Source organism: Hipposideros armiger, unplaced genomic scaffold (assembly GCF_001890085.2).
Source record: "Hipposideros armiger isolate ML-2016 unplaced genomic scaffold, ASM189008v1 scaffold_944, whole genome shotgun sequence".
Lineage (NCBI taxonomy): Eukaryota > Metazoa > Chordata > Mammalia > Chiroptera > Hipposideridae > Hipposideros > Hipposideros armiger.
The window spans coordinates 13,321-24,347 of record NW_017732294.1 but is presented as its reverse complement, the minus strand read 5'-3'; the positions used below and the strand labels follow the sequence as shown (position 1 = coordinate 24,347).

At 42.8% G+C, this 11,027-nt stretch overlaps 1 protein-coding gene across 1 annotated transcript; it reads left to right on the top strand.

Moving 5' to 3' along the window:
- The first annotated feature begins 4,057 nt into the window (after positions 1-4,057).
- PBDC1 (polysaccharide biosynthesis domain containing 1) lies at positions 4,058-8,044 on the top strand. The gene is made up of 6 exons (XM_019630781.1): positions 4,058-4,156; positions 4,248-4,313; positions 5,520-5,579; positions 6,091-6,231; positions 7,190-7,301; positions 7,563-8,044. Exons 1-6 carry the CDS (start codon positions 4,127-4,129, stop codon positions 7,757-7,759), a joined length of 606 nt encoding a protein of 201 aa, XP_019486326.1. The 5' UTR covers positions 4,058-4,126; the 3' UTR covers positions 7,760-8,044.
- The last annotated feature ends 2,983 nt before the right edge of the window (positions 8,045-11,027 follow it).

Sequence of the window (11,027 nt, the reverse complement as noted above, 5' to 3'; positions counted from 1 at the left end):
TTCATAATGACTTATGATCCTATTTAGTCAAATGTCCAAACATTTTGATATATATTAACAAATTTTCCAAACTTTAAATTATAGAGTCTTGGCCTGGGAATAATTGTGAAGTATTCCAGAAGGCCCCATGGAACACCTCAAAAGATTTGTTTTCTCTCCTTACATAAGAGAAATACTAAACTAATTAGGCTTATTTTGGTGTGTTGGGAGTATTGTCAAAAAAGAAATAACATTGGGCCGGCCACGTGGCTCAGTTGGTCTGAGCAACAGGGTTGCCGGTCCGATTCCCACATGGGCCAGTGAGCTGCACCCGAGCTGAGCTGCCCCTGAGCTGCTGATGAGAGCACGTGCTTTTAGCAGCAAGGTTGCTGGTTCGACACCTGTATGGGATTGTGGGCTGCACACCCTCCCCCTACAACTAAGATTGAACATGTCCCCTTGAGCAGCTGTGAGCTGCCGATGTATGTCTGGATGGCTCAGTGTGCAGCAAGGTTGCCGGTTCGACTCCCGCATGGGATAGTGAACTACGCCCTCCGACCCCCCCCCCGCCGCAACTAGATTGAAAGTGGTAACTGGACTTAGAGCTAATAGGTCCTGGAAAAACACAATGTTCCCTTACCCAATTCCCCAATAAAAAATCTTTTTAAAAAAATTAAAAATTAAAAAAAGAAATAACATTGAGCCTTCTTTAGGTTGTACTTATATAAGTGTATATTATAAATGTTCCAAAAATGTATGCAAAATTGCCAGGTATCTCAGATGTCCTGACTTAAGATGTCTGTCATTGAAACTGAGGCACACACTGAAAGGACTGAACCTGGTATCAGATTGTGGTACATAAGGATGAGGTCCATTCTGGTTTTGCAAAAATGACCCCTCAGAGCTAGACTTTTGCCATTCTGATGTCCTGGTAACATGGCAAGTCTGCTCCTGAATCAGAGAAATTCAGATGGGTAAACAGTGGCTGATAAATTACATGACTAGTCAGGGCTATAGGAACCCAAGACGGCCACTTGGTTCTTCCAGTCTCCCTGGCATTTTTTCGGTTTTTCATTCCTTCATCCATTATAGTTCATTTAAGCTGGACTTCATTCAACTGCCACATAGTTTGGGTTATCAATGTGTTCTTGTTTTTGTGTGTCTGTTTTCTGGATAGGTTAAAGCTTTCTCCAGCCACAAGACTGATGCCCTCACAAGTGGCAAAGAAAGTGTTAGAAAATGCTTTCCACTTGGGGTACACCTTCCACAATCTCTAGCGATTGAGGCAAGTCACATGAACCTTGATGGACAGCCTTGCAAACTTCTTGGAATTAGGGAGCACTTGAGATCTTGCTCCCTGCCATGTGTCATCCACTTTGGCTCAAATAAACTCATAAAAATACCAGCTCTCCCCCACCCCAAAAAAAACCATGAAGTTATCACTGGCCTTATCACCCTCATCACCCTCTATTATCAGTCAAGGTAGAGAGAACTAATGGAAAAACTGGATTCAGGCAGAACAAGGCTAATTGCAGAGGACTGAATAAAATGATGAAAATGGTTATAATTTCTATGACTTTTTGTTTCTGATTGCTGATTTTTTAAATCTTTTGTTTTTCAGATAAAAAAACACTTATTTCTCTTATGCTACCTATCTATGATGTCTCAATTTGGTAAATTATACCTTTGTAAGCAGAACTGAAACATTTATTTTATTCTCCCTACCTGATCCCTCCATTACTTGAAAACTCTCAAAGACTGAGTATTATTATTTTCATGGCCATATGTTTATTTGCCTGAGTTCAATAAGGATCTGTTCTCTTTATAATAGGGTATAATTAGAATTTGGTTTTATTACCAAGACTCTGGCTGGAATGTCATATTTGAGAAATGCATAGACTCAGATATGCTTTAAGGAATGAAGATTGACTTCTGGAAGCTGATAGAAACCCTTGGAAATACTGACGTGGTACCTGCTTACATGGTTCCCAGCAGCCTTACCATCTGAGTACAGAATGTCACTTCCTGGCAGGTGCAGGAACCTCGAGATATCTATAGGTCCTTGCCTTGTATTTTGTGGCCTTGAGAGGTCTTTCAAGTTCACCCTGACGATTCCTTGTGAACGATTCCAGAAATGCAGATTTAAAAGTGCCTGCCTGGTTAATTAATATTCTTGTTTGACGTATACAGATAATCAGGCCAAGTTTGTTGAAACTAGACTTGTTTTGCAAATAAATGATTCCTAATTTGTCTATCTTTGATTAAAAAAAATGAGGGTGATTTTTGAGAGAAAAATTGTTTCATTAGAAAGTATAATACACCTTTGTGGATATTAGATTCTACTGCTTTTCATTGTCTTTGAGTTTAAAATTTTTTTGTACCTGTATCTGAATTTTTCTACTTTTCTTAAGTATTTGTCTGCAACCCTCCAAACTAACATTTTCATTTTCCCATCCTCTGACTTGGAATCACCTAGAACTGAAACTGTCCTCTTCCAAGGCCATGCAAGCGAATGTGGGACAACTTGATGTTGACCTCAGGGACATCACCGCAGCAGCTTGTCTATGGACAGTCTTACCAGAGACATTCTAACTGCACACCAGGAGAATCTGTCAGGCTCCCACTGCCTGCCTCCTCTCCGAGGATGCTTTGAGACACACATCTAGAAATCTTCTCTACTGCCTGCCTTCAGAAGTCAGAAATTGGGATTACAGTGTGCTCCAGTCATTAACCTTTGTTTTTATGTTTCCATAGAGATGCCTGCTATTGAACGCCTGTTCAGTTGCACCAGGCTTAACTTTGGGAGCATCACCATCTTCTGAATTGAGACACAACTTTAACTGAACTAGCCTACTCTCAAGACTGAGAATGGTTTAATGATAAAAGGTCTATCAGCCCAGCTTCTGGAGTGTGAAACTTGCAGGGAACTTTCAGAGGAGGGAACTGTGGGGGTTCAGAACAAGTCACCCCAAGATCTGCCTCTGTGGTATGTGGATTGTTTTGAGCTAAGGGAAATTTTATCCTCAGGCTGAAGATCTTGATAATGCAAAAGAGGATGAAATTCTTTCAAATGTTGTTTGTGAACAGCTTTTAAGGAATAGGAAAAATACAACATAAAAATGCTACCAGTTATACAGGCAATACAGAAGTATACTAGTGGTCGTTATGGGTAGTGGGGTGGGGGTGGTATTTACCTTCTTTATTTTCTAAGTTCTCAACATTTTATACACTCAGCATCCTGAGATTCATTTAATGAACAAAAGAAGAAAGTTACAATAAGCCATTGTTACAATAAGCCAAGGAGACTTGGCATAATGGCAAAAAAAAACAAAAAACAAAGTAATATGCGAGAAAGTTTACAAGCATGCTAGAAATCAAGACATTTAGGAAAGAAATGAGAGCTACAGGGCCTCCTAAAGAGACCGGCCTCAGCTGGGAATTAATTTCTGTTTGGATTCAGAGGAGCGTTTTTTTCTAAACAGAAGGGCGGGAGCAAGGAGCGGAGTTGAGTACATTTGTGGCGCAAGGCTGCCATCAAGCGGCCACAGTTTCACTGAGCCAGGCAGAAGGCCCAAGGGGTCATTTTCTTTGAGGCCCACAGTAGTCTGGAGGGAGGGACCTGAGCAAGACGGTAGAAAAAGGAAAACGACAGTAGTTTGAGTAGGGAGCTCAGGAAGCAGCTAGTAGGGGCGGCAAGGAAGTCGTTTTGCAACTGAGAGCCCCTAGCAAGGTCTCCTGAAGCCCCGCCCCCCCAAGGCCATAGTAGTAACTGCTGTGTGCGAGTGTGTGTTTGTGCAAATGGAGTGTGAATTCGATTCTCTGCCGGGCACTCAGTGCAGCGGGGACGTGAAAGCTGCATTATTTTAACTCAGGTTTTTTCCATTATCACCACTGATATTATCGAGCATTTAACAACCTCACAAACCTCCAGCAGCCGAGACTACGTAACAGTGAACACTTTGGAGTCTGCGCAGGGCGGGTGAGGCGAGGCCAGGGACTACCACCTCCCGGGGAGGCCGTGTGCGCGCAGGCGCAGGCGGATGAGAGCCGCTCTTGCCAGATCCTCCCTTTCCAACCAACGACGGAAGGAGCTTACGTAAAGTCAAGTCATTTCCGGGAAGTGGGGCCACGCTTTGTTAGCTGCAACATGGAGGCGGCTGGTGGAACCGATGAGCTGGTGAGACGCTGCTCTGGGGTCGGGTGAATGGGGCAGTCGAGCGGGGTCTCGCCTTGAACTGTCCCTTCCTCTCCTGTTTTTTCTTTACCAGGTTTCCGGGGAACTGGTGTCAGTGGCACATGCTCTTTCTCTCCCAGCCGAGTCCTATGGCAACGATGTGAGTGTGACTCACCCCCCAGTTTCCATTCACCCAGCTAGTCCGGGATGTCTACAGGTCCTGCCGTGAAATTGTAACCTGCACTGATATTTTCTGTAGCCCCTGTCCATGTCCGCCGGAAACCGTGCCTTTCATTTCTATCTTTTCGGTCCACAAACGCGGGGCTAATGCCAGAGGGAGTCGTTCCTAAACTTTGCTGCACCTTAGAATCTCCTGTGAAGCATCTAAATATCCCGATGTCCAAGGCGCAATCCATACCGATTAAATCTGATATCGGAGGGGGGGGCGGTAAAAATCAAGGATCCGTATTTTTAAAGGTCCCCTAGTGATTCTGTTATGTAGTAAAGTTGCACCGGCTTATATTGTGTCTGGTATAGAGTCTTAAGGGGAAAGCACATGATGAGTTTGGAGATACAAGATACAGCACATTGAGAGTAGTAGTAACGCTCAAAAACAATGTGATATCGGCTAGATGAGCGGATCGGGGCATAAGATTCAAAGCAGTTTTGCTGACGAAACCCCCAAGAACCCAGATAGTAGATAGTGAATCTAACTGTATCCTCAACGTGTAGGTGGACAAAGGACATGAATTGGTAGTCATGCAAAGCGCATGGAGGTAAAAATGTAAATTGCTTCTTCTGGGGTCTGTCAAATATAGATCCCTCCACTTGAAGTGGGAGAGTCTAATGGAACAGGTGGTGGGTACTTGGTAACTTATTTATAAATTAACCCGCTTCATGATACTGACTCATTTCTAAGTGTTACAAGGTGGGGAACTTGCTATCATATAAACACAAATTATGATTATGACCTGCTGCGCTCTTGAAAGTGAAGAGTATTTTCACTTCCATTATCTTACTTTGTTCTCAACAATTCACTTGTGTATGCTAGTTTATTATTTCAGTTTTACAGTGATTTAACTCAGTCTTGAGAATTCCGTTTATCTATAGTTCTGTTTAATCTTTCACACTTTCACTAACTTCCGGGAGAATATAGTCAACGGCTCATTCTGTTTATTAGACTGTGCAGGCCCCTTCTTTTGGACCGAAAGATGATTTTATTGTCCAAAGCCATTAGTCCGGCTTTATCCTTTTGACAGTAGCACTAAGTTTGACATCCCTCGTTGAACATCAGCAGACTTCCTTAATGTGTTCTCTAGCACAGGATTGGGGGATTTCTGACCCAGCATTCTTAACTCCTTTGCAGCCTGATATTGAGATGGCTTGGGCCATGCGAGCAATGCAGCATGCCGAGGTCTACTACAAGGTGCGTTGTCTGTCTTCATTATTCAGCAGAATGAAACATGTAATTGTACTGTATGCTTCTCTGCGGATCACTATTCTCAGCAAGTTAAACAGTTGTATTTTGGAGATAATTTTTATTACTGTAAGATGTTACCCACAGAGAATTGGGGTCGAAGTGAATTTTGTTTTGACAGTGAGGGCTTGTGCTTCTTTGCCTAGAGTTCTGTTGCTAGCTGATGAAAGGGTGTCTGGTTCATCGTAGGCACTTAAGAAATGTTTGTCAACCAAATAAACAGTTCACAGAGGGCAACAGCCAGGCAGTACTAGGGCCCAAAGTGTTCCAATTGGTGGAAGGGACTGTATGTATGGCCTTTTAAAACTGTGTCATGATTTCATCCAGAACTTAGGCTGTCTGTCTGTACTTCCTAATGAGCTCTTCTGCCATGAGAACCGTAAGGGTTTTCTTGGGAAGGGGGAATAGAAGTGTAGTAAATTAGAAACTAGTGTATGTGTATTGTCTTATTGTCTGGCAGCTGATTTCATCAGTTGACCCCCAGTTCCTGAAACTCACCAAAGTGGATGACCAAATCTATTCTGAATTTCGGAAAAATTTTGAGAAACTCAGGATAGATGTATTGGACCCAGAAGAGCTCAAATCAGTATCAGCTAAAGAGGTATGAATTCTCTTTCTTAAATGTTGCCTAGCATCTGACTAACATTTATTGTAAAGACATTTTTATACATTTAAATTGGGGGTGGGGTGGTTGCTTTAAGGAAAATACATAAAGAACCAGGGCTTTTATGTAGTTATCATCAACCAATAAGTAAGTTATGCAATGAATGTTTTTCTGGTTTATGGATTTTTTATGTTCATTGAATCTGTTTTTTCCTCCTTTTTGACTTGGACCTTTCATCGCTAACCACTCAGGCCTTTCAGGGAAGGAGGAATAAATTTACTTCCATGAGTAGTTTAACCAGAATGTGTGGATGGCAGATTGGCAAGTAGGGTACAAGGAGGTGTTTGCATTCTCTGGATTCAAGTTGACATTACCACAGGCCATGCCATAGATAATTGAAAAACATGGGTTTCGCATTGCTTAATTGATTATCTTGTACTTTTACAGAGCACTAAAACTCTTCTAGTTGGAGAAAAGTTTCCCTGAGACTAGGCCCTTGGCTTATGGATAATGTAAGCTTTTAACTCTTATCAGGATGTCACTGATATTTGGAAAATTGCCTCAACTGAATGGATTTCTTTCTTAAAATGTAACTTTGGGATTTTGGGCCAAATCCCTGCCTTCTTTGTCTCATTTGTGCTTCCGTGGGGAGGAATCACCATTTGTGGTTGAGCTAGCCAAGAAGGAAAAACAAAATAAAGATTCCATTTTCATTCTGTAGTCTCCAATTCGAGTCTTTTCTCAGGTCACAATATCGTTCTTGTTGGGAAATGCCAGTCCAAAAACACAGTAGCTATTACAGCACAGTGACTTGCTGCCAGTGAAACTGGTGATCCCCTTAAACCTAGCCTCTCGCTATGCTTACGGTCCTTACTGGGGAAGTGGAAGCCCCCCTCCTGGCCTGACTTCAGACGCGGCCTGCATTAGTCGGCTTAGGCATCTTTTTTACTTGTAGAAGTGGAGGCCATTCTGCTTGAAGTTTGACGGGGTTGTAGAAGACTTCAACTACGGTACTTTGCTGCGACTGGATTGTTCTCAGGGCTACACGGAGGAAAACACCATCTTTGGTGAGTTTCCTGCCCCTGGAATTGTTTCTGTCTCAGGTGAATGAGGGATCTGGTTATACTGATGCATCATTGACATGAATAGTTAGTTTGGGGTTCAGTATTTTCACCCTCATTTATTATAGGATTAGAATTTCACATCTTTGAAACTTAGAGAGTATACTCGAGTACTTTGCATGTTTGTTCAGCTTTGTGAATAGTTTTCCAGTAGGGTTAGAGAAGTCACTGCAATTAGGACAATAATCAATTCTATTCACCTTTCAGCCCCCAGAATACAGTTTTTTGCCATTGAGATTGCTCGGAACCGGGAAGGCCATAACAAAGTAGTTTACAGCAGTGTTCAGGACAAAGAAAATGAGAAAGGAGCTGACAGAGGAGAAAAAGAAAAAACTGACAACAGAGCAGGAAGAGATGAAACAGCCCACAAAGGAGTCGACAAACGTGGTGAAACAGCTGTGTAAGGTAGACGGGGAGCAGCACTCTGGACACTGACTCAGCAGAGCTGACAGACGCCATGATGCTACTTGCACAGACCCCTGTGGTTACATGTATGTCCTGTGCCATAGAAGGACATGCACAAGGACACCTCTGTAGCCTAATAGTCAGGAGCTGCTCTGCTGCTTCTGTATGAAGTGGCTTCAACACTATTAGTAGGCTCATAGTTGATGGTTTCTTGGTATATTTTTTGTTGGCTCTCTTCACCGGCCAAGTAAGAAATCTTGTAAATAAATTTCTTTTGGTTCTTATGACTGTCTATATCTTTGATCAACTTTTAAAAGGCATTTTAAATGATTTGCGCCTGTTTCTTTTTTTTTTTAAGCTTTTTTATAGGGGAATTGGGGAAGGGGAACGTTGTGTTTTTCCAGGACCCATCAGCTCCAATTTAAGTTATTGCCCTTCAATCTTAGTTGTGGAGGGTGCAAGCTCAGCTCTAAGTCCAGTCGCTACTTTCAATCTAGCTATGGCCGGGGAGTAGTCCACCATCCCATGCGGGAGTCGAACCAGCAACCTTGTTGCACACTGAGCCATCCAGCCGCCTATTGGCAGCTCGGGGCTGCTCAGCTGAAGGTGCCGTATTCAATCTTAGTTGTGGGGGGATACAGCCCACCACTCCATGTGAGTGTCGAACTGGCAACCTTGCTGCTAAGTGCACACTCTCTCACCAGCTCAGTGGCAGCTCAGCTCGGGCGCAGCTCACTGGCCCATGTGGGAATCAAACCGGCGACCCTGTTGCTCAGAGCTTGAGTTCTAACCAACTGAGCCACTCGGCTGACTTATGCCTGTTTCTTAATGCTTCTCAGTGTTTTCTGTAGCGAAGGTCCCTCAAACCTGTTAAGTTGTACATGGTTTGGGATTAGAAGTCCTAACATAAAAATTGACTCTTGCCATTTGAGTAACTGTAGCTTTCTGATTTTCTTCCGTAAATCTGGCAAAAGGTTTGATAAATACTCTGTGGAGATGATAGCAGCCTAAACCTGGAGACTGGTGAATGCAGCCCTGTTGACATTAGAGGAGCAGGAGACTGGAGCTGCCTCAGCACCTGCTTCTCTTCTGGTAGCTGAGTCGTTATCTGAAAGCTAGCAGAAATTCTCATTAAAGATAAAGCCCGGTAGATTGGCTTCCCGTTTAAAATGCTTTGGACAATAGCGTGCATTTATACGTTAACACAAAATGAACATGTTTTTAAAGATACTTTGTCAGACTCCAAAAATACACCAATTGATGAGTGTTTTCTTGTCATCTCATGACTTCAAAGAGGACATGTTTCATTATGTTCACATATGTATAAAGGTTTGTGTGTGTCCCCGTACATATACTGACCTTGATTGCTAAAACGTGTTAGAGGAAGCCACAATGTTTAGAGTGCATATAGTACATACTTGTAAAAGTCTAACCACAACATGATCATACAAGGAAGGATTTACCAGAGCAGAGGAAAGGGAAAGTGAGGCTTTTTTCCCAGTGGACATAGGAGAAAAATAAAAATTAAACTTAATTGATGAGTTGTCTCTTGGTAAGAGCTGAACTAGAGATGCACACAGCTAGCAGCAATTGCGTACAAAGCCAATTGCTTTCTCCATGAATTCTCTGGCTGATTCTTAAAAATATTTAAAACGTTTGTTAGAGTTTTCATTTTATAAAAATATGTTTTTAAAGAGCTGGGAGAGTGTTAAATACTACATAGGCAGAGGCCATTTTAAAATTAAGAGCTTCCTTTACTGTACTAACTTTCTCTAGTTTTCATATATTCTTAAAAAGCCACAAACATGTGTCCATGCACATTGCCTGAGGGACTGAGGAATAAAGATTACTGGCCGCATACAATTGTGCATCTGCTGGCCTTTTGTAGGTTGCCCACCATGAAGAAAACTGAATTACTTCTCTCTGATTGATTTTACAGAGAATAAGAAACATGCTGTTTGGGCCAGCAGAGTGGCTTGTTGATTGAGTTGGCTTGGGATGGCGAGCCTCTGAGCAGCAGGGCTGCCGGTTCGGATCCCACATGGGCCAGTGACAGCATAGGCTGCAGTGGAGCTGCAGTGGGCTGCCGTAAGCTACCGTGAGTGGCCAGCAGCCAGCGTGAGCTGCCGTCCAAGGGCCGGCGAGCTGCTGCCTCACCCAGGAAGAGCGCAATGATAATACCAACATGGGCCAGTGAAGCAACGTCCTCCACAACTAGACTGAAGAACAAAAGGACAGCTACTTGTCTGTTCCCCTCCCCCAATTCCCCCCCCAAAAAAAATTATTTTAAAAAAAAACATGCTGTTTAAACTCATTAGACTGCTTTAAAAAAGAGGCATCTGTTCAAGTATTAGGGCATAAAAACTGGGTAAAGGGAGGGAATAAGAACATGGAGCACTGGAGCTTTCAGTGGAAAGAGTGGACAGAATTCTTAAGACGGCTGCCAAGATGTCCACACCTGGTATACACTCTATAATTCCCTCCTGTTGGTGTGGGCAGGACTTGTGAACATGAGGGGATTTCATTTTTGTGTTTAAGTTACTAACCATTTGATTTTGATTTAATCCAAAGGAAGATTATCCTGAGTGGGTCTGGCCTAATCAGGACACTGAGCAGGGGACCCAATGAAACTGTATCTGGACTCCTGACCCACAGGACCGTGAGATAATAATGGGTGTTGTCTTAAGTCACTAAGTTTGTGGTCCTTTGTTACACAGCAGTAGAAAACCACTACAGACTTAGAGTGCTGCTGTAACAAGTACCTAAAATGTGGGAGTGCCTTTAGAATCAGGCAGTGGGTAGAAGCTGGAAGAATTTTGAGAAGCATACAGAAAGCCTATATTGCTTTGAAGAGACAGTCAGTAGAAATACAGACTTTAAGGGTGCTGCTGGTGAGGGCCCAAAACGAAGTACTAAGAAACCTACTGGAAAGTGGGAGGAGGGATCCTATTAGTAGGTAGGAGCATTGTAGTTAAAGGCTAGGAAGTTTGAGATTTGAGCCCTTGAATTATTTGGGAGATGATATCAAGCCAGGCTTGACATAGCATGTAAACATCTATGATTTATTCAGAATGTGTCATCTTTCCAGTTATTTATCTCCATGACATCTTTTGGAGGCAGGGAATGGAATTCCCCGCCCCCCCTTATAGAAGGGAAAACTGCAGCCATTTTTAAATTTTAAGCCACTAAGTTTGTGGTAATTTGTTATAGGACCAATAGGATACTAATAAGGCCTGCTGAGCGCTGCTCCAAAAGTACAAACATCCA

Coding starts and splice junctions, on each gene's coding strand:
- PBDC1 (XM_019630781.1), top strand. CDS start 4,127: ATGGAGGCGGCTGGTGGAACCGATGAGCTG. Junction 5,580..6,090: donor ATGCCGAGGTCTACTACAAG/GTGCGTTGTCTG, acceptor ATTGTCTGGCAG/CTGATTTCATCAGTTGACCC. Junction 7,302..7,562: donor GGAGGAAAACACCATCTTTG/GTGAGTTTCCTG, acceptor TTCACCTTTCAG/CCCCCAGAATACAGTTTTTT.